Source organism: Symphalangus syndactylus, chromosome 21, assembly GCF_028878055.3.
Source record: "Symphalangus syndactylus isolate Jambi chromosome 21, NHGRI_mSymSyn1-v2.1_pri, whole genome shotgun sequence".
NCBI classification, from domain to species: Eukaryota; Metazoa; Chordata; class Mammalia; order Primates; family Hylobatidae; genus Symphalangus; species Symphalangus syndactylus.
In genome coordinates, this window is record NC_072443.2 from 37,639,964 (window position 1) to 37,660,808 (window position 20,845).

General features: G+C 37.7%; 1 protein-coding gene across 4 annotated transcripts in view; it reads left to right on the top strand.

The window, feature by feature from the left end:
* ATP6V1A (ATPase H+ transporting V1 subunit A) overlaps positions 1–20,845 on the top strand; it is a 65,619-nt gene that overhangs the window by 26,960 nt on the left and 17,814 nt on the right. For all 4 annotated transcript variants that reach the window (XM_055260700.2, XM_063630102.1, XM_055260701.2 and 1 more), the window contains 7 exons: positions 6,479–6,570; positions 9,102–9,230; positions 12,203–12,417; positions 12,676–12,813; positions 14,196–14,347; positions 16,579–16,741; positions 17,600–17,708. In XM_055260700.2, coding sequence (XP_055116675.1) covers positions 6,489–6,570; positions 9,102–9,230; positions 12,203–12,417; positions 12,676–12,813; positions 14,196–14,347; positions 16,579–16,741; positions 17,600–17,708 — 988 coding nt within the window. In that variant the 5' untranslated portion in view covers positions 6,479–6,488. The remainder of the gene's footprint in view (positions 1–6,478; positions 6,571–9,101; positions 9,231–12,202; positions 12,418–12,675; positions 12,814–14,195; positions 14,348–16,578; positions 16,742–17,599; positions 17,709–20,845) is intronic.

Sequence of the window (20,845 nt, forward strand, 5' to 3'; positions counted from 1 at the left end):
GTAGCTGGGAGGCAGAGGTTGCAGTGAACCGAGATCACGCCACTGCATTCCAGCCTGGGCAACAGAGGGAGACTCCATCTCAAAAAAAAAAAAAATTAACTTTCAATATAATCTAACTTGCAGTATAATTTGCTTATTGGAAGTTGGTGTTCTAGGAGATTGTTTTAACATTTTTAAAAGCCTATTTTTCACTGAGAGGCATAAGCATTCAATGATGAAGCAGAAGATTTTAGTGGAGTATTTTTAACTATTCACAGATAATAAGGAAGAGTTATAAACAAATTAGTATATTGTATGACCATGCTTACCAAAATGCTATATGTTTAGCCCTATTCAGTCATCAGGTCACTATAGTATGTCTATCTGATGAGTAATTTTTATTTCACTGTGGGGGAAAAACACTTGCATCTTTTTCTCTCTCTTTTTGAGACGGAGTCTCGCTCTGTTGCCCAGGCTGGAGTGCAGTGGCGTGATCTCCGTCTCAAAAAAAAAAAAAAAAAAACAAATGGACAAAAATGCTTAGAAGTTTACACTTTAAAACTCGTGTTTTCGTAATTATTATGAAAGATGTGGTAAGAGCAGATTTCAGGATGTATTTACAACCACCTCTCTGTATAAACACAATGGAGTAGAGAAAATTAAATTACTCAGAATCATCATCATTTTTTTCTCCACTTAATATTGACTTTTTTTTTTTTTTTTGGAGATGGAGTCTCACTCTGTCACCCAGGCTGGAGTGCAGTGGCGCGATCTCGGCTCACTGCAGTCTCTGCCTCCTGGGTTCAAGCAATTCTCCTGCCTCAGCCTCCGGAGTAGTTGGGATTACAGGCGTGCGCCACCACGCCTGGCTAATTTTTTTGTATTTTTAGTAGAGACGGGGTTTCACCATGTTGGTCAGGCTGGTCTCAAACTCCTGACTTCCTGATCCACCCACCTTGGCCCCCCAAAGGGCTGGGATTGCAGGTGTGAGCCACCGTGCCTGGCCAATATTGGCTTTTTAAAAAGGACAGTCATCTTGGTTTGCTAATACAAGAATATTCACCAAATTAATGCAAATTTATGGATCTGGTGACAATTATCTTTAGGTAAATTTGTAGAATTATCACTAGGACTCTAGGTTCTCTTATTAGTATGATGTCACTTCCTAAAGTCTGCTGTCTTTGGCATAAATTAAATAATATGTGCCTAAAAATTAGAGTTAAAAACTATAGAATCATTAAAATTCTCATGTTGGCTAGGATTTTCCAGCTGACTGCTAAACCCACAAGACAGCTGAATCATGAACAAACCCATTTGGTTTCCGCTAATCATTGCTCATACATTTGGAGGCATGCACTGTTTAGTCTTAAAGGGAAAGTATGTAAATACTTGTTTTAAAAAATCAGAACAGACATCGTTATTCCCTCATAAACTTTAGAATACCTTCCTGAACCACAGATTTCAACCATCTATAGGGAAGCTTTACTAGATACTGTGATGCCTCATTGTTCATCCCTCCAAGTCTCAGCTTAACCTCCTGTTAAGTCACTTTCATCCTGCCCAACTCTAGGTTAGATGCCATTGCTTTATGCTCTTCTAAATCTCCAGCCTATAGTACTCCTAAGAGAGCACATATGTCACCTTATAAGAACTACTTGTTTGTCTTTTCATCCCGCTATGCCAGAAGATCCTTGAGGGAAAGACTGTGTCTTACTTCATTATATTTTCCATCTATAATACAGCAGCTGGCACATCATCAATGCTTAAAAAAAATACAGTTGATCTTAGAAAATAAAGTTATGATAAAATGCACCTGATAACTAGGAAAAAAAAAACTAGCCAAGCGACTAGATTTGGTTCAAGATAAGAACTATCTACCCCATCCCAGAATGTGAACAAGAAACAGGTTGCTATAGCAGTCTACCGTAAACAGGGAAATTTCTTGGTATGCTCTCGTATATTCTCTGAAATCCAAAAAAAAACTAGCTAAGTGACTAGATTTGGTTCAAGATAAGAACTACTAGATTTGGTAGCAAGATAAGAATCACTGGACACTTTAGAAAAAAGGCGATCTTAGCTTATATTAATAGAATGAAATTAGTAGTCATCAGTATTACTTTTCTGTTAGGCGTCTCACAAAAACCCCATTAGAATTTACAGATGAAACTGAGGCTCAAAAGGATGAAACAATTTGATTTGCCTAAGGACACAACTTATAAATTCAAAGTCTTCAAACCGTGGCATTTGTCTGTCAATAAAAAGAAGCATTTGCTGGGCGCGGCGGCTCACGCCTGTAATCCCAGCACTTTGGGATTACAGGTGGGCAGATCACTTGGGGTCAGGAGTTCGAGACCAGTCTGGCCAACATGGTGAAACCTTATCTCTACTAAAAATACAAAAATTAGCTGGGCATAGTGGCGTACACTGTAGTCCCAGCTACTCAGGAGGCTGAGGCACAAGAATCGCTTGAACCTCAGAGGTGGAGGTTGCAGTGAGCTGAGATTGCACCACTGCACTCCAGCCTGGGTGACAGAGTGAGACCCTGTCTCAAAAAAAAAAAAAAAAAAAAAAAAAGAAAAAAAAAAAGCAGCGTTCGGAATAGATGAAGTAGTACTCTTCAGTACTCACTCATACAGCATCTAGAACGTTGTTTTATTTGTACTATTTAAAAGAAATATTGACCTTGTGAAATACTTCTAGAAAAGGGTAGTCTCAGGAGTGAAGGATCTGAAAAGATTATATTTTGAGGGACAGTGGAAGGCACGAAAGAGAATGTGCTTGGAGAGGAAACATACTTTGTATGGCTATAGTAATTGGAAAAAATAGGGCCAAAGGATAGAAGTTAAGGGAAGTGGCTTTAGGTTGGATGTGAGATAGTATTTCTAAAAACAGAATGGCTTTTTCCAAATTCAGGACCTATATTCAAATAATGTTACTGATGATATTTTTGTAAGCATATTACATTTCACAAGGAACTTTTTTTTTTTTTTTTTGAGATGGAGTTTTGTTTTTGTTGCCCAGGCTGGAATGCAGTGGTGCAGTCTTGGCTCACTGCAACCTCCACCTCCCGAGTTCAAGCAATTCTCCTGCCTCAGCCTCCTGAGTAGCTGGAATTACAGGCGCCCACCACCACACCCAGCTAATTTTTGTATTTTTAGTAGAGACAGGGTTTTGCCGTGTTGGCTAGGCCGGTCTCGAACTTCTGGCCTCAAGTGATTTGCCCACCTTGGCCCCCCAAAGTGCTGGAATTACAGGCATGAGCCACTGCACCCAGACACAAGGAACATTTAATCAAATTTGTAATGCAATCACAAGTCTGGGGTATGTGGTAGCATTATTACTGTTTTTCAAATGCAGATATTAAGAGATTTTGATTTGTCCAAGATGTTCCGCAGCATGTTATTGGTAGGACCAGGATGTGATCCCAAGTCTGCTGACCCAAGATCTCATGCTGTTTCCACTTTAATAGGCAGATGACCATGTATCATGAGTGCTATAGAGGAAATACCCATATTTGGGGAGGAACTTAGACTGTGTATGATTGTCAGTTTCTTTTCTGATTTTGAAAATCTTTGATTTTCTGAAGATTGAAATTTCACCTCATTCACTTGTTCACTACTTCTTTGAAGACTTTTCCCAACCTATTGTCCAATTAAATATGTTTGTCGTTAAATCTTCTGTTTTCCCCCGTATTATCTCACAGTTTGTAGAAAGTCTCGTTCTGTCTCTTTAGATTCCAATATTTTACAGTCCCATGCCTGCTCTTAATGACTTCTTCTACTGTATCTTCAGGAAGCCAAAAATCCTAATAAATTTCTGCCAGGCGTGGTGGCTCATGTCAGTAATCCCAGAACTTTGGGAGGCCGAGGCAGGCAGATCACTTGAGCCCAGGAGTTTGAGGCCAATCTGGGCAACATGGTGAAACCCTGTCTGTACAATAAATGTAAAAATTAGCTGGGTGTGGTGGCGTGTGCTTGTCACGCCAACTACTGGGTGGGGTGGGGACGGGGGCGGCTGAGGTGATCACTTGAGCCCAGGAGGTCAAGGCTGCAGTGCGCTGTGATCGCACCACTGCACTCCAGCCTGCGTGACAGCAAGAACTTGTCTCAAAAAAAACAAAAACAAAAATTTACTTTACAGCTACCTGTTCACTATACTTCATCCACATTGGTGTACACTTCTGCAAGTTGGAATCAGTTTCTCCTCTGCTCCCAAGGTGGTGTTTGCACCTCAATTGAGCATTTTTAAGTCATTTTGTTTTACTATACAGCTATTTAAAGCTTCAAAAGCTCTGTAAACATACAATAAATGGAGTTCCATTGACATTCAAGCCTTACCTATTTCCCGAGCTGCTTCAACTTATCCTGCCTCCCCACTTTAATTCTGTTAAAGTAATTGAATACTATTCTTCTCATAATAGTTCTCCCTCAATCTTCAGTAATTTCCTTGTGTTTATAGGAGAAAGTCCACTTGTTATTTTGGCAGTCAGTTCAAGATCCACAAGTTAGTCTTTACCCTTACATCCTTATTTCTCACTGCTGCTTTAATATAGTCTCTATACCAGTCAAGCTGGTCTGTTCACTATTCCTGAATGTTTTTCTCTATTCTTTTGTTATTGGCACCCTCTCTACCCTCTGCAGTGTCTTTGCTACCTTTCTTTTTCTACTGTGTGCAAATTCTACCTGACCTTCAAGATATCTTCTCTAAACATTCTAATCTTTGAACTTTTAGTAAATAAGGGTATACTATTTGGTACTTTATCACTTATTGATCTATGACTCTTTCTTCATGGTTAATTTTGTACATTGTTTAGCTTTTCATGTGTACATGTATTTCATCTCCCTCATTAAATTGGTAATAATTATTAAGGTAGATCAGCAGTCACAAATAAACTTTCTCTTTTGGAATCTGTTACCAGTTTTCAATGTGAACTTGGATAGTTCCTGTTTTTTAAATTATATATCTATAAAGTAAGAGGTTGAAATGAATTTCTTAAACTATTCTGTGTGTTCCACTAAAAGAAAAAAGGAAAAACACTCCTAGTTAAAATTTAAAGATAGGTAATAAATAAATACCTTTAAGGAGTAAAATATATCGTTTGATACATTGTGAAAAGTGCTATGGTATAAAATAAAGTAGGGAAGGAGGAAGGATGTTGCCGTTTTAAATAAATGGACAGAGAAGCCTCATGGAGAAGGCGATGTTTGAGTAAAGATCTGAAGGAGTGCTGAACATGGTGGCTCACACCTGTAATCCCAACACTTCAGGAGGCTAAGGCCAGAGAATCACTTGAGCCCAGGAGTTTAAGACTGGCCTAGGCAACATACTGAGATCCTGTCTTCACAGAAAATAAAATAAAATTAGCCAGGTGTGGTAGCACACACCTGTGGTCCCAGGTACTAGGGAGGATGAGGTGAGAGGATCTCTTGAGCCCAGGAAGTTGAGTTGGCCATGAGCCATGATCACACCATTACACTCCCGCCTAATCGACGGAACCAGACCGTGTTAGAAAAAAAGACCTGAAGGAGGTGTAGGAGCAGATACCTTGGAGAATAACATTCTAAGCAGAGGAAACAACCTGTACAAAGGCCCTGAGGTAGAATGTGCTTGTGTTTTTGAGAACTGACAAAGAATTCAATATGTATCTGCAGCATGATTAAGTGAAAGAGTAGCTGGATAAGTCAGAGAGGTCATTGAGGATGGGCTTGTTGTAGGGGTGGATAAGTCATTGAAAAGACTTCACATTTTTTGTTATAGTTACCGATATTTCCTATGAAATACCTCACATAGAGATATAATTCAGTTGTGATAAAACCGTCGAGCATCCAGGAATAGGGTAGTTTTAACTACATTTTAGGAATTTTGGCTGGGTTCAGTGGCTGGCTCACGTCTGTAGTCCCAGCATTTTGGGAGGCTGAGGTGGGTGGATCACTTGAGGTCAGGAGTTTGAGACCAGCCTGGCCAACGTGGCAAAACCCTGTCTCTACTAAAAATACAAAGACTAGCCAGGTGTGGTCACGTGCACCTGTAATTCCAGCTACCCTGGAGGGTGAGGCACAGGAATTGCTTGAACTCGGGAGGCAGAGGTTGCAGTGAGCAGAGATCCCTCTACTGCACTCCAGCCTGGGTGGTGGAGTTAGACTCTGTCTCAAAAAAAAAGAAAAAAAAAAAAAAGACTAGCTGGGCATGGTGGTACACACCTGTAGTCATAGCTACTTGGAAGGCTGAGGCAGGAGGATCGCTAGAGTCCAAGAGTCTGAGGCTGCAGTGAGCTATGACTGTACCACCACACTCCAGCCTGGGTGACAGAGAGCCTCTTAAAAAATTTTTTTAAATTAAGGAAAAGAGAATTTTTATATTCTACTTTGAAGAAGTATAATAACTCAAGAATACACCAAAGATGAGAGTGGTCTCATCTTAGTGGACTACCTATATTTTGGTTCTTTTACTTTAGGGTTTATAATTATAACTTATTTATTTATTTATTTATTTACCATAGGTAAACGAACATGGATTTTTCCAAGCTACCCAAAATACTCGATGAAGATAAAGAAAGCACATTTGGTTATGTGCATGGGGTCTCAGGACCTGGTAAGTAATACATCATAATCTCAAAATAAGGATATCTAACTTTGATTAATGTCTTTTCAAAATATTTTACATAGAAATATACAACTTTCTGTTTACCCGCATAAATTCTGTTTGTCCTTAGGTGATCTCATAGTGACTATAAGACCGAAGTAGAATCTCTATCATAAGGGCTCATCTAGCATTGATTATCTAAATTTGATAATTATTGAGGTGCTACTTTGTGATATCCTGTTTATAATTATGTAAATATTCAATCAGTGTTCAGTTTTATATGTCTTAATTTTTTGTTAAATTTGAGGTAAAAAGACTATGAAGTTTATAGCTTTTAATATGTAATACCTTGCATATGGCAGGCATTCAGTAAATGTTAATTTGCTTTGAACTTTAATAATTCAAATGCTCAGAGCATTTCTCAGCAATATTAGCTTTTGCCCTTTGCATTTATGAAACTTTCTGAATGGTTATTTTTTTTTATTTTTTTATTTTTTGAGATGGAGTCTTGCTCTCTCCCCCAGGCTGGTGTGCAGTGGTGCAATCTTGGCTCACTGCAAGCTCCGTCTCCCGGGTTCCTGCCCTTCTCCTGCCTCAGCCTCCTGAATAACTGGGACTACAGGCACCCGCCACCACGCCCGGCTAATTTTTTGTATTTTTAGTAGAGACAGGGTTTCACTGTGTTAGCCAGGATGGTCTCGATCTCCTGACCTCGTGATCTGCCCTCCTTGGCCTGCCAAAGTGCTGGGATTACAGGCGTAAGCCACCACGCCTGGCCTTGAATGGTTATTTTAAGTATCACATTATTAACTACCTGTAGGAAAGAAGTCTTAGGACCCAAACTTTATGTCCATTCTGCCAAAACATGGAGTGCTGCTTTTTAAATAATAAATCTTATGCCAGTATTTGTTTTGTTATTGAATACTCCCACTACAAAATGTGATTCACAGTCACAGTTTCTCTAAGTAAAACCTGCTCAGTGATGTATTATCCTTAAAACCTCATGCTATATAGTCTTTTTCTTGTTCTAGTTACAGTAGTGGTGATGACAGTTTTTTGATGTTTACGCAAGTGAAGACTGTCAGTCACTGTGCCTCTTTTTTCTCCCCCAAGAACTTGGTGTTTGAGCTTGATTTCACTGGCAAGTCATTAAAAGGTTATCAGTATCTTTTGCCATGCAGAGAAATAATTGTCCTCTCAATGATCATTAGGGTCTTCAGGACGGACAGGCTAAACCCAAGAACTTTTAGAGAAAAGGCAAAAGAACATCGAAGAGTTTAGGAAAAAATATTCTGTGAAACTGTGTAGTAAACTCCTCCTGGAAACAATTTTTATTTTTTTTTATTTAATTTTTTTAAATTTTACTTTAAGCTCTGGGATACATGTGTAGAAAGTGTAGGTTTGTTACATAGGTATACATGTGCCATGGTGGCTTGCTGCACCTATCAACCTGTTACCTAGGTTTTAAGCCCCACATGTGTTAGGTATTTGTCCTAAATGCTCTCCCTCCCCTTGCCTCCTGCAATTTTTAATTCTTAAGTACTTAATAAGGTAATGGAACAATGGCATCCTTTTTTGGCTTATGAAATACGATTTTTAAATTTCATTATCTCTGGTATTTCAGTGCATCTTAATTCTTAAGTAGTCAGCATAGAGGTAAATATTTGTAGAGTGAATAAGTCTTCATTGTTTTTAACACAGGTTAATTAACTCATAAAACTTTAATAGTTTCCACTGAAGTATTACCTATTACATAGTTCTAATCAGTTGTATCAGAAGGCTAAATATTAAAAATTGGTTTATTCTTACACGTGTCTAAAAATATGGCAACCTTCCCTCCCTGCTAGAAAAGTAATTTTTGCTTACTAGACCACGTGGTCCAAAATAGTAAGTTCAGTAAATGGAATTCCATTGACAATTTCTTACCCAATGGTGGTGACTGATTATAAATATCCTTATGGCCTATGAAAAAAATTTTGTAGATGTGTGTGTGAGTTTTTCTAGTAAAGCTATTATTAGTTTTTGAAAAGGGTCCATGTCCCAGAAGAGTTTTAAGAACCACTGCTATAAGTTATTAGAAAGTAAAGATGTTGCTTTAGGTCTGTCTCTCAAAGGAAATGGTAACAGCACAACAAAGTGATAATTGTGTGGCATTCCGCCATACTACTAGCCAAACCATTTATTCCAATTTCTACTTTTAATAGTTTTTTTATTGTTCCAAATCCTTCACTCTATGTATCATAGCAACCCTCAGAACATACCTGAATCCTACCAGGTAAGTTTGCCATGCAGAACTTGAAATGTTTGAAAAGTTTTCATGTATATTATGTAAATAAATAATCTTTGGCTTACCTCTTTATATTATACACTAAAAATATATCTGTGTGAAACTACCAGTATGTTCCATAGTAGGTTTTTATCCTTCTTATGAATATATGAGAGAGGCACAATACTGGGTTTATTGGGTGTTTTAATTATTTGTGACTATTCACAGAGCACCAGAGTCTTAAGTCATCAAAATAGTCTTTTGTTCTCTTCAGTGGTTACAGCCTGTGACATGGCAGGTGCAGCCATGTATGAGCTGGTGAGAGTGGGCCACAGCGAGTTGGTTGGAGAGATTATTCGATTGGAGGGTGACATGGCTACTATTCAGGTGTATGAAGAAACTTGTATCCTTTTCGGCTCAATTTCCTGCCACTTTCTATATTTCAAAATTTAAGGATTTAGGCCAGACATAGTGCCTCACACCTGTAATCCTGGCACTTTGGGAGGTAGGCAGGTGGATCACCTGAGGTCAGGAATTTGAGACCAGCCTGGCCAACATGGTGAAACTCCGTCACTAATAAAAATACAAAAATCAGCTGGGCGTAGTGGCAGGCGCCTGTAATCCCAGCCACTTGGGAGGCTGAGGCAGGGGAATCACTTGAACCCTGGAGGTGGGAGGTTGCAGTGAGCCGAGATCGCACCACTGCACTCCAGCCTGGGCGACAGAGTGAGACTCCATCTCAGAAAAGAAAAAAAAATATTAAGGATTTAAGCCAAAGGTGAAAGCAGCAAAGCAGCAACAACTAATGATATTAGAAGCATGAAATGCTGATGTTATGAAGAGACCTGAATTATGCAGGAGTATGTTAAAGAAAGAGAGAAAACTACTATGAATTAGTACTCTTATTTTAAGAAATTAGTATCTTCTGAACTTTCATTGCTCTTACTGCTTCAGTAATTCATGAACTTCAGGGGGACCAAGTGAATTTTTTCTTCAGTGGGACGCATGTTGTAGAAGAAAGCATAAACAGAGTAGCAATATTGACTTGTGAGGTTAAAATTCTCCAATTATGATTTCAGTTTAAAATAGTCCACAAATAAATCGATCACCACTCTTCTGATAGCACTGAGTGACATATTACATTTCAGTTTTATTACTAGGAAAGCTTTACTATTTGGTTATCATAATTTTGGCTTTTAAACATAGTATTTATTTTCAATTTTCTATGAAAAGTAAAGGGTTAAGCCTAGTGAAGAAAAATCACTTTTTTTAGTGCTTCTATCTTTGTTTTACTTTGATTCTCAAAATCAGCATTAATTCTTTGAGTATTTAATCAAGATTTATTTGGTACGATGTTTTTGCCATTCTAAAACACATGCATGCAGATAACTAGTCTCTTTATAGTATTAGGTGCCAATTTAAAATAAAATCATCTAGAAATTTTAAATAAAAATAGAAGCTTTTGTAGCTATGAAATCGTGACTAATCAGAAATATTTTTTCTATTGTTACTTTTATCTTTTAATTTGTTTAATCTTTTTCATGGCTTGAAGATTTAAAATAAATGAAAATGTAAACAGTGACAACCCTCCTTGCCTTTGTTGTCTTGTATCTAGCCATTTATCAAAACACATACACACCTCCATGCACACATGCAACCACATTTATAGCTCCCTTTATTGTATATCCTTCTAGTTTAGTAATTACATACATGAGCAAATACAAATATTTGTATTTTTCTTTCCTTTTTCTCTACATATATATATTTGAGTTTTTTGTTTGTTTGTTTGTTTGTTTTTTGAGACGGAGTCTTGCTCTGTCGCCCAGGCTGGAGTGCAGTAGCATGGTCTCGGCTTACTGCAACCTCCGCCTCCCAGTTTGAGCAATTCTCTGCCTCAGCCTTCCAAGTAGCTGGGATTACAGGCACGTGCCACCATGCCTGGCTAATTTTTTGTATTTTTAGTAGAGATGGGGTTTCACCATCTTGGCCAGGCTGGTCTTGAACGCCTGACCTCACGATCCACCTGCCCCGGCCTCCCAAGATAGCATATTATATGTACTGTTATGTACCTTGCTTTTTTTCACTTAAAAATATGTGTATTCTAGAAGATAAATAGATATGTGATGAATATAGTAAAATGTTAAAGGTAGAATCTAGCTGGTAGAGATTGGGAGTCCACTGTAAAATTCTTTCAACTTTGTTGTTCTGAAAATTTTCATAATCAAAATTGGAAATGAAAATACATAGTTTAGAGAGATTTCTAGAGGAATTCATGATAACTCTGGTTCTTTTTTTTACAGCCATATAACAATTCCATCATATAAATGTACCATTATTTACTTATCAGTGTCTTAATTATAGAAGTTTTGGTTTCTAGATTTTGGTTGTTATAAACAGTGCTACATTGTAAGTATATTAAGAATTCACAGAAGTTGGATCCCTAGGTCACGACTTACCCATTTTGAATTTTGATAAATGTTGCTAAATTGCTCTCAGGAAAAGTTATACTGATTTTACTCCTGTCAACTAATGTGTGAGAATAAAGTGGACTCATTATGCTTATTTATATGTTTATTCTTATTTGTATGTTTTCAAAATAACTTTATTCTTAAGATTTTAGGTTTTGTCCAAGTACTAATACCCTTATTAGGGGACTGATATTCCTCAGCAGTATATGTGAAGCAATGTATTAACGAGAGAGTTTTGCTTCTGTTTTTAGCCCTGTGGTTCCCAAACTTTGCAGAGGCATTCTGAGAAGCTGCAGCAAACTCATGTGGTGCCAGGATATTTAAAACTTTTGAGGCAAACACAGGAATGTTAGACATATTGTCAGATACCACATGAACTAGTAGCTTGAGATAATAAACAGTTTCATTATGTTGCTGTACTATATTTTTGTCAATGATGTCATATCTTTGCAAAGCTGAGTTTTTGGCAGTTGCTAAGCTACAAAAGCAAGTATCATGTGAAAATCAAAATGGAACAGGTTTCCAATCTGATTGCAAGATTGGAAAATTATATAGTTCCCCAAGGGCATACACATTCATAAGAATTATGGATATTTAGGACTGAAATTAATATTATTTTTTCTTTCAACTTCTGCATTTTTTTTCAAATTGCTACTCAGTTGTTAGGATGTATATACATATTAGGTTGTTTAGATATAACTGTTTAATAAATGCAAGTGTTAGATATATCTTTTTTCCTGGGACACTGAAAAAAATTACTGAAAACACTACGAATCCTGTGGACTGAGAAAGTTTGGGAACTTCTGTTTTCACTTCTTGAGTGGCATTTCCTTGTTAAACTGTGGTATTTCCTGTTAATAGTGTCTTTAAACCTTCATAGTAGGTTTTCCTTAGCTGCTGTTTTTAGCTGGTGTGTCTGTTGGAGATCCTGTACTTCGCACTGGTAAACCCCTCTCTGTAGAGCTTGGTCCTGGCATTATGGGAGCCATTTTTGATGGTATTCAAAGACCTTTGTCGGATATCAGCAGTCAGACCCAAAGCATCTACATCCCCAGAGGAGTAAACGTGTCTGCTCTTAGCAGAGATATCAAATGGGACTTTACACCTTGCAAAAACCTACGGGTATGTCTATGTAACCAAGAATTTCTGAAGTTATTGAAAGAATATAAAATGAATGTTTAGTAAACTACGTTGTACTCTTAGTCCAAATAAAAGTAGACTACAGAAGGATAGTTTAAAGTTTTTCTTAACTCTACTTCATGGGATTTTAGAACTAATGTTTTATTGATAAATCAGGTAATTGATTTAAATTATAGCAGCAGGGGCAAGTCTACTTGACATTTATTTGAAAATTAAACAGCAAATACATTTATTCTCTAGGTTGGTAGTCATATCACTGGCGGAGACATTTATGGAATTGTCAGTGAGAACTCGCTTATCAAACACAAAATCATGTTACCCCCACGAAACAGAGGAACTGTAACTTACATTGCTCCACCTGGGAATTATGATACCTCTGTAAGTATCATTTAAACTTTATCCTGCAGAGTGCCTCTATTTTTGTATGATAGCTGCCCAGTTTTAGTGCCCTAAGTAATTAAAGAATTGATATTTAATATATAAGTTTTGAGTAACTCATAATTTTTGAAGGTTTTTGTTTGTTTATTTTTAACTTGGATTTAGGGATGAAAAAGCAGAACATAGTATTTCTTTTTAAAGAAATGTAACAGTTTTCTACCGTATTAGCCGATGGTACATTTATTTAAAGCCCTAATTGTTTAGGCATAGAATAGACTTTGATTTTAATGGTGTATTAATATTCACATAATAATTATATAATGGGACCGGGCATGTAGGCTCACGCCTGTAATCCCAACACTTTGGGAGGGTGAGATGGGCGGAGCACGAGGTCAGGAGATCGAGACCAGCCTGACCAACATGGTGACACCCTGTCTCTACTAAAAATACAAAAATTAGCCAGGCGTGGTGGCTCACGTCTGTAATCCCAGCTACTCAGGAGGCTGAGGCAGGAAAATCGCTTGAACCTGGGAGGCGGAGGTTGCAGTGAGCTGAGATCACTCCATTGTACTCCAGCCTGGGTGACAGAGTGAGACTCCATCACAAAAAATAAAAATAATTGGTATTATTATTATATAATGGATTATTTGAATTCTATTTTTTTTTTTTTTTTTTTTTTTTTTTGAGACAGGGTCTTGCTGTGTTGCCCAGACTGGAGTGCAGTGGTGCAATCATAGCTCACTGTAGCCTCAACCTGCTGGGCTCAAGCAATTCTATCACCTCAGCCTCCCGAGTACCTGGGACCACGGGCACGTGCCACCATGCCCAGTTAATTTTTTTTTTTTTTTGTGAGGGACTCTTGCTCTGTCACCAGGCTAGAGTGCAGTGGTGCAATCTCGGCTCACTGCGTCCTCTGCCTTCTGGGTTCAAGCGATTCTCCCACCTCAGCCTTTCAAGTAGCTGGGATTACAGGCCTTTACTTATATTTAACTATTTCTTTGTTGCTTAATATACTTCTTTCTTTCTTTTTTTTTTTGGTTTAGGAGATGGGGTGTCACTATGTTGCCCAGGGTGCTGGAACTACTGGGCTTAAGCAATCCTCCTGCCTCAGTTTTCTGAGAAGCTGGGATTACAGTCATAAGCCTGATATACTCCTTTCTAACTCAGAAATTTTGTTTTTAATTATTAAAAAAGTAATAAATGCACCAGATTAAAAAAAAAGCTAGGACTATATATAATTAATTAATAATAAAAAGTATAAATCTCCCTTTGCACTTACATGTATCACCTTCCTAACCCCAAGGAGAATCGGGTTACTTTGATTTTGAAGGAAGAAATGTTCACAAATTTGACCATACTAAAATCCTACTGTATTTCTATAGGATGTTGTCTTGGAGCTTGAATTTGAAGGTGTAAAAGAGAAGTTCACCATGGTGCAAGTATGGCCTGTACGTCAAGTTCGACCTGTCACTGAGAAGCTGCCAGCCAATCATCCTCTGTTGACTGGCCAGAGAGTCCTTGATGCCCTTTTTCCGTAAGTTTAAGATGTGTCCCATGATTTTCCCTCAGAGTTATTATATGTGCTTATGTTTTTTTATCTTTATAGAAAAGGGCTTATGTGTTTAACACTATAATACATTTTATCTAGAGTAATAATGGTGAATTAAATATTTTTATCTATTGCTAGCACTTACTATAAATTTAAACCATTGAAGATTTACTTTTTTCATGGTTGCCCACAGAAAGCATTATTTCTGAAACTTTTCTGGAAAAATTAAATTTTCTGAAGAAAGTCTGTACCAAAACAATAGAATTGTGTTTCTTCTTCTTCTTTTTCTTCTTTTTTTTTTTTTTTTTGAGACAGGATCTCACTCTGTCACCCAGGCTAGAGTGCAGTGGCATGATCTCAGCTCACTGCAACCTCTGCCTCCCAGCTCAAGCAATCCTCCTTCTGCCTCACTCTCTCGAGTAGCTGGGACCACAGGCATGCACCACCACACCTGGCTAATTTTTTGTGTTTTTGGTAGAGACCAGGTTTGACTATGTTGCCTAGGCTGATCTCAAACTTTTGAGCTCAAGCAATCCACCTGCCTTGGCCTCCCAAAGTACTAGGATTATAGGCATGAGCCACTGCACCCGGCCACCATGTTTCTTAAGTTATCCTAGACTGGGAACCAAGACAGAAGCCCCACCCAAATAACTGGGATAACATTTGGAAGAGGGAAAGAAAATAGTACAGAATGTGCTTCTAAGTGCTGTAGTGTACTCATAGCTCTGCAGAAACAAGGCTTTCATCTGATTTTTGGTGAAGGAAATCTCTGTAGTCGTCACGGAATCGAGGGGATCAGTTTAGTCCCAAACTCCATACCTGGGATAAATCAAACTGAGAAGCAAGCAACATGAATACCTAACTTTAAGTTTGATGTTGGATCTACTTCTAGATTTAAAATTATTAAATAATTCAGATGACAGAGCAAGGGGGAAAATGCCCTGTTTCATGGCAAAGAAGTAAATACTCCAATATCTGTAGCTTTCAACTGATGTCTATTTTTGGCTTAAGCCTCTCTGTAACCAATTATATAATTTTATGGTAAACTGATTTTGTGATGTACAAAGTTCAAATGATTGAAGTATAAATTATTACCAAGCAATTTATTATGTCACTCAATAAACCAAAAGCATGCACAGGAATAGATCTCCCAGCATGAAATATGTATTTAATTTATTTGCATATGTAACTTTTTAAAAATAAAGAATTGTGGTATAATTTTTTAAAAATAGTAGGTTTATGTCACCATAAATTGATGATTTCTATTAAAAGTAATGGCAAAAACCATCATTATTTTTGCACAGACCTAAATAAAATCAACTGGGCTTTCTCTGCTGCCCAGCAATCTTTCTTAATTTGTTGTCTGCTCTTTCCATTTTCTACGACTGCTTAAAAACCATAAACCATCTCCTATCTCTCTCTCTTTCTCTCTCTGTCTCTCTAAGAGACAGTTTATCACTCTGTGACCCAGGCTGGAATGCAATGGCTGGATCATAGTTCACTGTAACCTCAAACTCCAGGGCTCCAGTTATCTTCCTGCCCCAGCCTTCTGAATAGCTAGGCCATGGGCATGCACCACCATGCCTTTCTAATTTCTAAATTTTTTTACAGAGACAGGGTCTCGCTCTTTTGCCCAGGCTGGTCTTGGGCTCAGGCAGTCCTCCCACCTCAGTCTCCCAAAGCATTGGGATTACACACATAAGCCTCTGTGCCTAGCCTTATTTTATCTTATTATTTTCATATATCCCTCTTCTCCAGTTTATGGAATATATTTCGTAGTGCTTTTTCTTTCTTTAACTTGTGTTTTTGTGTTCCTTACCTACTTTATTTTTATTTTTATTTATTTTTTTTTTTTGAGATGGAGTTTTTTGCTTTGTCACCTAGGCTGTAGTGCAAAGGTGCGATCTCGGCTCACTGCAACCTCTGCCTCCCAGGTTCAAGCAATTCTCCTGCCCCAGCCTCCAGAGTAGCTGGGATTACAGGTGCCCACCACCACGCCCGGCTAATTTTTCTTTTTTTTTTGTAATTTTAGTAGAGATGGGGTTTCACCATGTTGGCCAGGCTGGTCTCAAACTCCTGACCTCAGATGATCCACCGCTTCGGCCCCCAGAAGTGCTGCTGGGATTACAGGCGTGAGTCACCGTGCCCGGCCCCTACTTTATTTATTAATATCTATTAGCAGGTCAAGTAATCCATACTTTGTTTTCTTTGTTTAGGTGTGTCCAGGGAGGAACTACTGCTATCCCTGGAGCCTTTGGCTGTGGAAAGACAGTGATATCACAGTCTCTATCCAAGTATTCTAACAGTGATGTAATCATCTATGTAGGGTGTGGTGAAAGAGGAAATGAGATGTCTGAAGTCCTCCGGGACTTCCCAGAGGTCTGTATAAAGCTTCAAATAATATCCTAGAGAAAATACCATTAATCAATGTTCATTGACAATTAATAAAGCTTTGTGTTGGGTCTGGAGCAATGCTGTCATTCGTCAAGGATCTTTAAGGAATTTTAAAATTGTATTTATAATTAATCTGTATATTCAAGAAAAGGAATTTTAATTCTTTTTGTGTGTGTGATGGTGTTTCACTCTTTTTGCCCAGGCTGGAGTGCAGTGGCACTATCTCAGCTCACTGCAACCTCCACCTACCAGGTTCAAGCGATTCTCCTGCCTCAGCCTCCTGAGTAGCTGGGATTACAGGCGCATGCCACCACACCCAGCTAATTTTGTATTTTTAGTAGAGATGGGGTTTCCACCATGTTGGCCAGGCTGGTCTTGAACTCCTGACCTCCAATAATCGACCTACCTCAGCCTCCCAAATTGCTGGGATTATAGGCATGAGCCACTGTGCCCAGCCAGGAATTTTAATTCTTAAGCCAAACACTTGAAAGTTTCTTTTTATGGTCTGGTGGTTTTTACTTATTGAGAGAAAGATGAAATAAAGAAATAAAACATTTATAGATGTGAACTTTACATGTGATTTATGATCTAGATTATTATAGAAATATTTCTTTTTTCATAAAATATTTATTTTATTTATGAAATTGAAATAATGTCTGTCTTCTTCATAGCGCCGTGGAGCAGGGAAGAGAGATTGCAGTGGTGGGGAATATTACTTTAGGAACACTGATTGTAAGAGGCATTAAATATGGGGTAAAAGTTTAAAAAAAAAATAGAAAAAGAGGGAGGGCTAAAATATTACCTTAGAAATTGGAGATTCACTAATATATATTTTACTTCTAGCTCACAATGGAGGTTGATGGTAAGGTAGAGTCAATTATGAAGAGGACAGCTTTGGTAGCCAATACCTCCAATATGCCTGTTGCTGCTAGAGAAGCCTCTATTTATACTGGTGAGTATATAGTTGGAATAAAAGCAGTTAACATCTGTTCTTGAGTGTAAAGCTAGCACTAGACTTTTCTAAAGAGCTTTTTGCTTTCATTCTAAAATATCTCTGTACATATAAGCACATTCTTAGCTTTTAAAAAATATTTTACTTGGCCAGGCACGGTGACTCACGCTTGTGGTCCCAGTACTTTGGGAGACCCAGGCAGGCAGATCACTTGAGGTCAGGAGTTTGAGACCAGCCTGGCCAACATGGTGAAACCCTGTCTTTACTAAAAATACAAAAAATTGGCCAGGCGTGGTGGCGGGCACCTTTAATCCTAGCTACTCGGGAGGCTGAGACAGGAGAATTGCTTGAATCCGGGAGGCAGAGGTTGCAGTGAGCTGAGTTCGCGCCACTGCACTCTAGCCTGAGCGACAGAGCAAGACTCTGTCTCAAAAAAAAAAAAATTTGGTTATTATATCTTCAGAATAAGTGAATATAAGACATTTATAGAGCTGTCTCAATCTTTTTAATGACCGTAAAATGATCTTACATTACCTTTTTTCACTACATGTTTTATCATTGATCTAGTTTTAAATATACTTGTACCTTTGTAACTTGAATTATCAGCTTTGAATTAATATGTTTTGTCTGGGGATATAAAAGATAAGACAATTCAGGTGTTAATGACCTTTCATCTTTGGTTCCATTTCCATCCCAGCTTTTATTTCTACATTTTCAGGATTTATAAAACTTACATTCTATTCTGTAGCCATAAAGCCAATATTTGAATTAGCGGTAGACCTACATTAAAATGGAGTTAATGCTCACCAGCAGTCCCTTGGCTATAATTTCTCCATTTCTTGATTGGCTAAGATTTGACTTTTGGAAGTTTCTTCAAGAAGACTTATGGCAGCTATGTTCTCTGAATTCTTGTTTCTTCATAAATTTATTTTTTTTCTATTGCCTTTAAACTTTAATAGTTTGGCTGAGTATAAAATTCTTGATTAATATTTCTTTTCTTTGAGAACTAGTATTAAATGCTGGGGACATTAAAAGCTGAGGCTGGCCTGCTTTTTTTCCTTTTGTAGGTGATTTTTCTCTTTTCCCAAAGGACTTTCTCTTTAAATTTGAAGTCTCTTAACTTTATTGAGATATATTCCAATATTGATAGTTTCATTAAATTTTTCTTTAGACATAATGTACCCATTTAATCTATGAAATATGTCTTTTATTTTGGAAAAATTTAGAAAATTGCATCTGAAACTTTTTGTCTTTCATTATGGCTGTCTTCTTCAAATATACCAACTAGAGATATTAGATTTTTGTTATCTATTTTCCATGTGCATCATTTCCTCTCTAATCCTTTTTATTTAGCCTTTTGTCTGTTCACAGGATAAATGGTATTTATTCTTTGTGTTGCTTCTAATGAAACCTTCACTTCTATTTCTTTTTGTTCTTCCAGCTCATGAAGTATCTCTTCTTATCTTGCTCCATATGCCTTGAGATTTTATTTTGTGGTAGGCTGCATTATTAGAGTTTTTTTTTTTAACTGTGGTCACAGTTTTCATTTATTCTTTGACAGGTTATTTGACCATCATTGTATTCTTCTCTTCTGTCTTTTTCCTTATTTTATTTTTGTTTAGATATCCTGTACTGATATTTATTATTACTGTTACTCATCTTTGTAGGAGATGGGAGGGCTGGCTGTGACTGTGTTCCAGGGTAGCAGAAATTCTTCTTGGTAACTTGTGAAGTTTATTATGGCATGCAGCTGTGTAAAAAAGCTATTTTACTCTTCTTGCCTGATACCAGAAATCAGCAGCCGTAAGACCATTCACAGTGAATTCTTCTCCTCTGTCTCACCCACTTTTCATTTAGTGAAAATAGGGAGTACCTACTTGTGTTTTATTCATCCCCATCTCCCTGATTCTCTTTGATGCCAAACTGGGTACAAGGAACTCCTTCCTGCGACTGGCCATGTAGCTTTTTGCAGTGTTCCAAACAAAGCACTCTTGCTTTGTTTGGAAACAAACAAGGCACTTGAAGATGTGCCTTCAAGTTTGCAGAAGCTTTATCTGAGATGCATGGCCTCAGATGAATTCTTGGCATTTTTCTATACCCTTATTTGGTTTTCACCTTATTTAGGTGACTTCTTTTATTATATTGTTGTGGAACTATGTCTCCTAGTTTTTAATGACTAAATTTGTATTTCTATATGTCTTGTTCTCCTTGTTTGGAGGTAAGTTTTATGAGGAAGAGACAGTGACATATTCATCTACCATTTTAAGAAAGCTACCTTATTTTAAATGGCTGCACAGTATCCCTTTGTATGGATATATCATAATCAATTTAACTGGCATCTTTTTGGTGAACTATTGGATTCTTTATCATCGTTTATGATAGGCAGCACTAAAACATCCTTATACATATATTTTTACACTATTCTTTGTATGTTTTGCATGCATGTTTTTTTTCCTTAGAGACAGGGTCTTGCTCTATCACCCAGGCTGAAGTGCAGTGGCATGTTCATGGCTCACTGCAGCTTTGACCTCCTGGTCTCAAGGGATCCTCTCATCTCAGCCTCCCAAGTAGCTGAGGCTACAGACATGAGCCACCATGCCTGGCTAATTTTTTTATTTTCTGTAGAGACGGGGGTCTCACTATGTTGCCAAGGATGGGCAACTCCTAGCCTCAAGAGATCCTCCTGCCTTGGCCTCCCAAAGTGCTGGGATTACAGGCTTGAGCCACCGTGCCTGGCCAGAAACTCTTTGATTAATGAATAAATTCATCCTTTATCTGTCATGAGTTACAAATATGTCCCAGCTTGTTTGTCTCTTGATTTTGTCTGAGGCATATTTTTCTTGTAGGCACTGATATCTGTAGGTCTGTCAGAGAATTCTCACTTACTCATGTGTATCTGTCTTTTCTGCCATTTCTTTCTGATATCACAAGTATCTGTGACATTTCATCACATATTTAAAACCTGCGTGCTTGTATAAGAAAGGATCTGTTCTTATTAGATTGGAATATGTGGTAATTATTGTGTTGAAGCCTTAATATTGATAAGTAATGTTTCCTAAAGACTTCCTTCATGAGACCATTTTATGGATGCCTCAACAGTCAGTATTTTTTATTCTGAAAGATGCAATATGATAAAT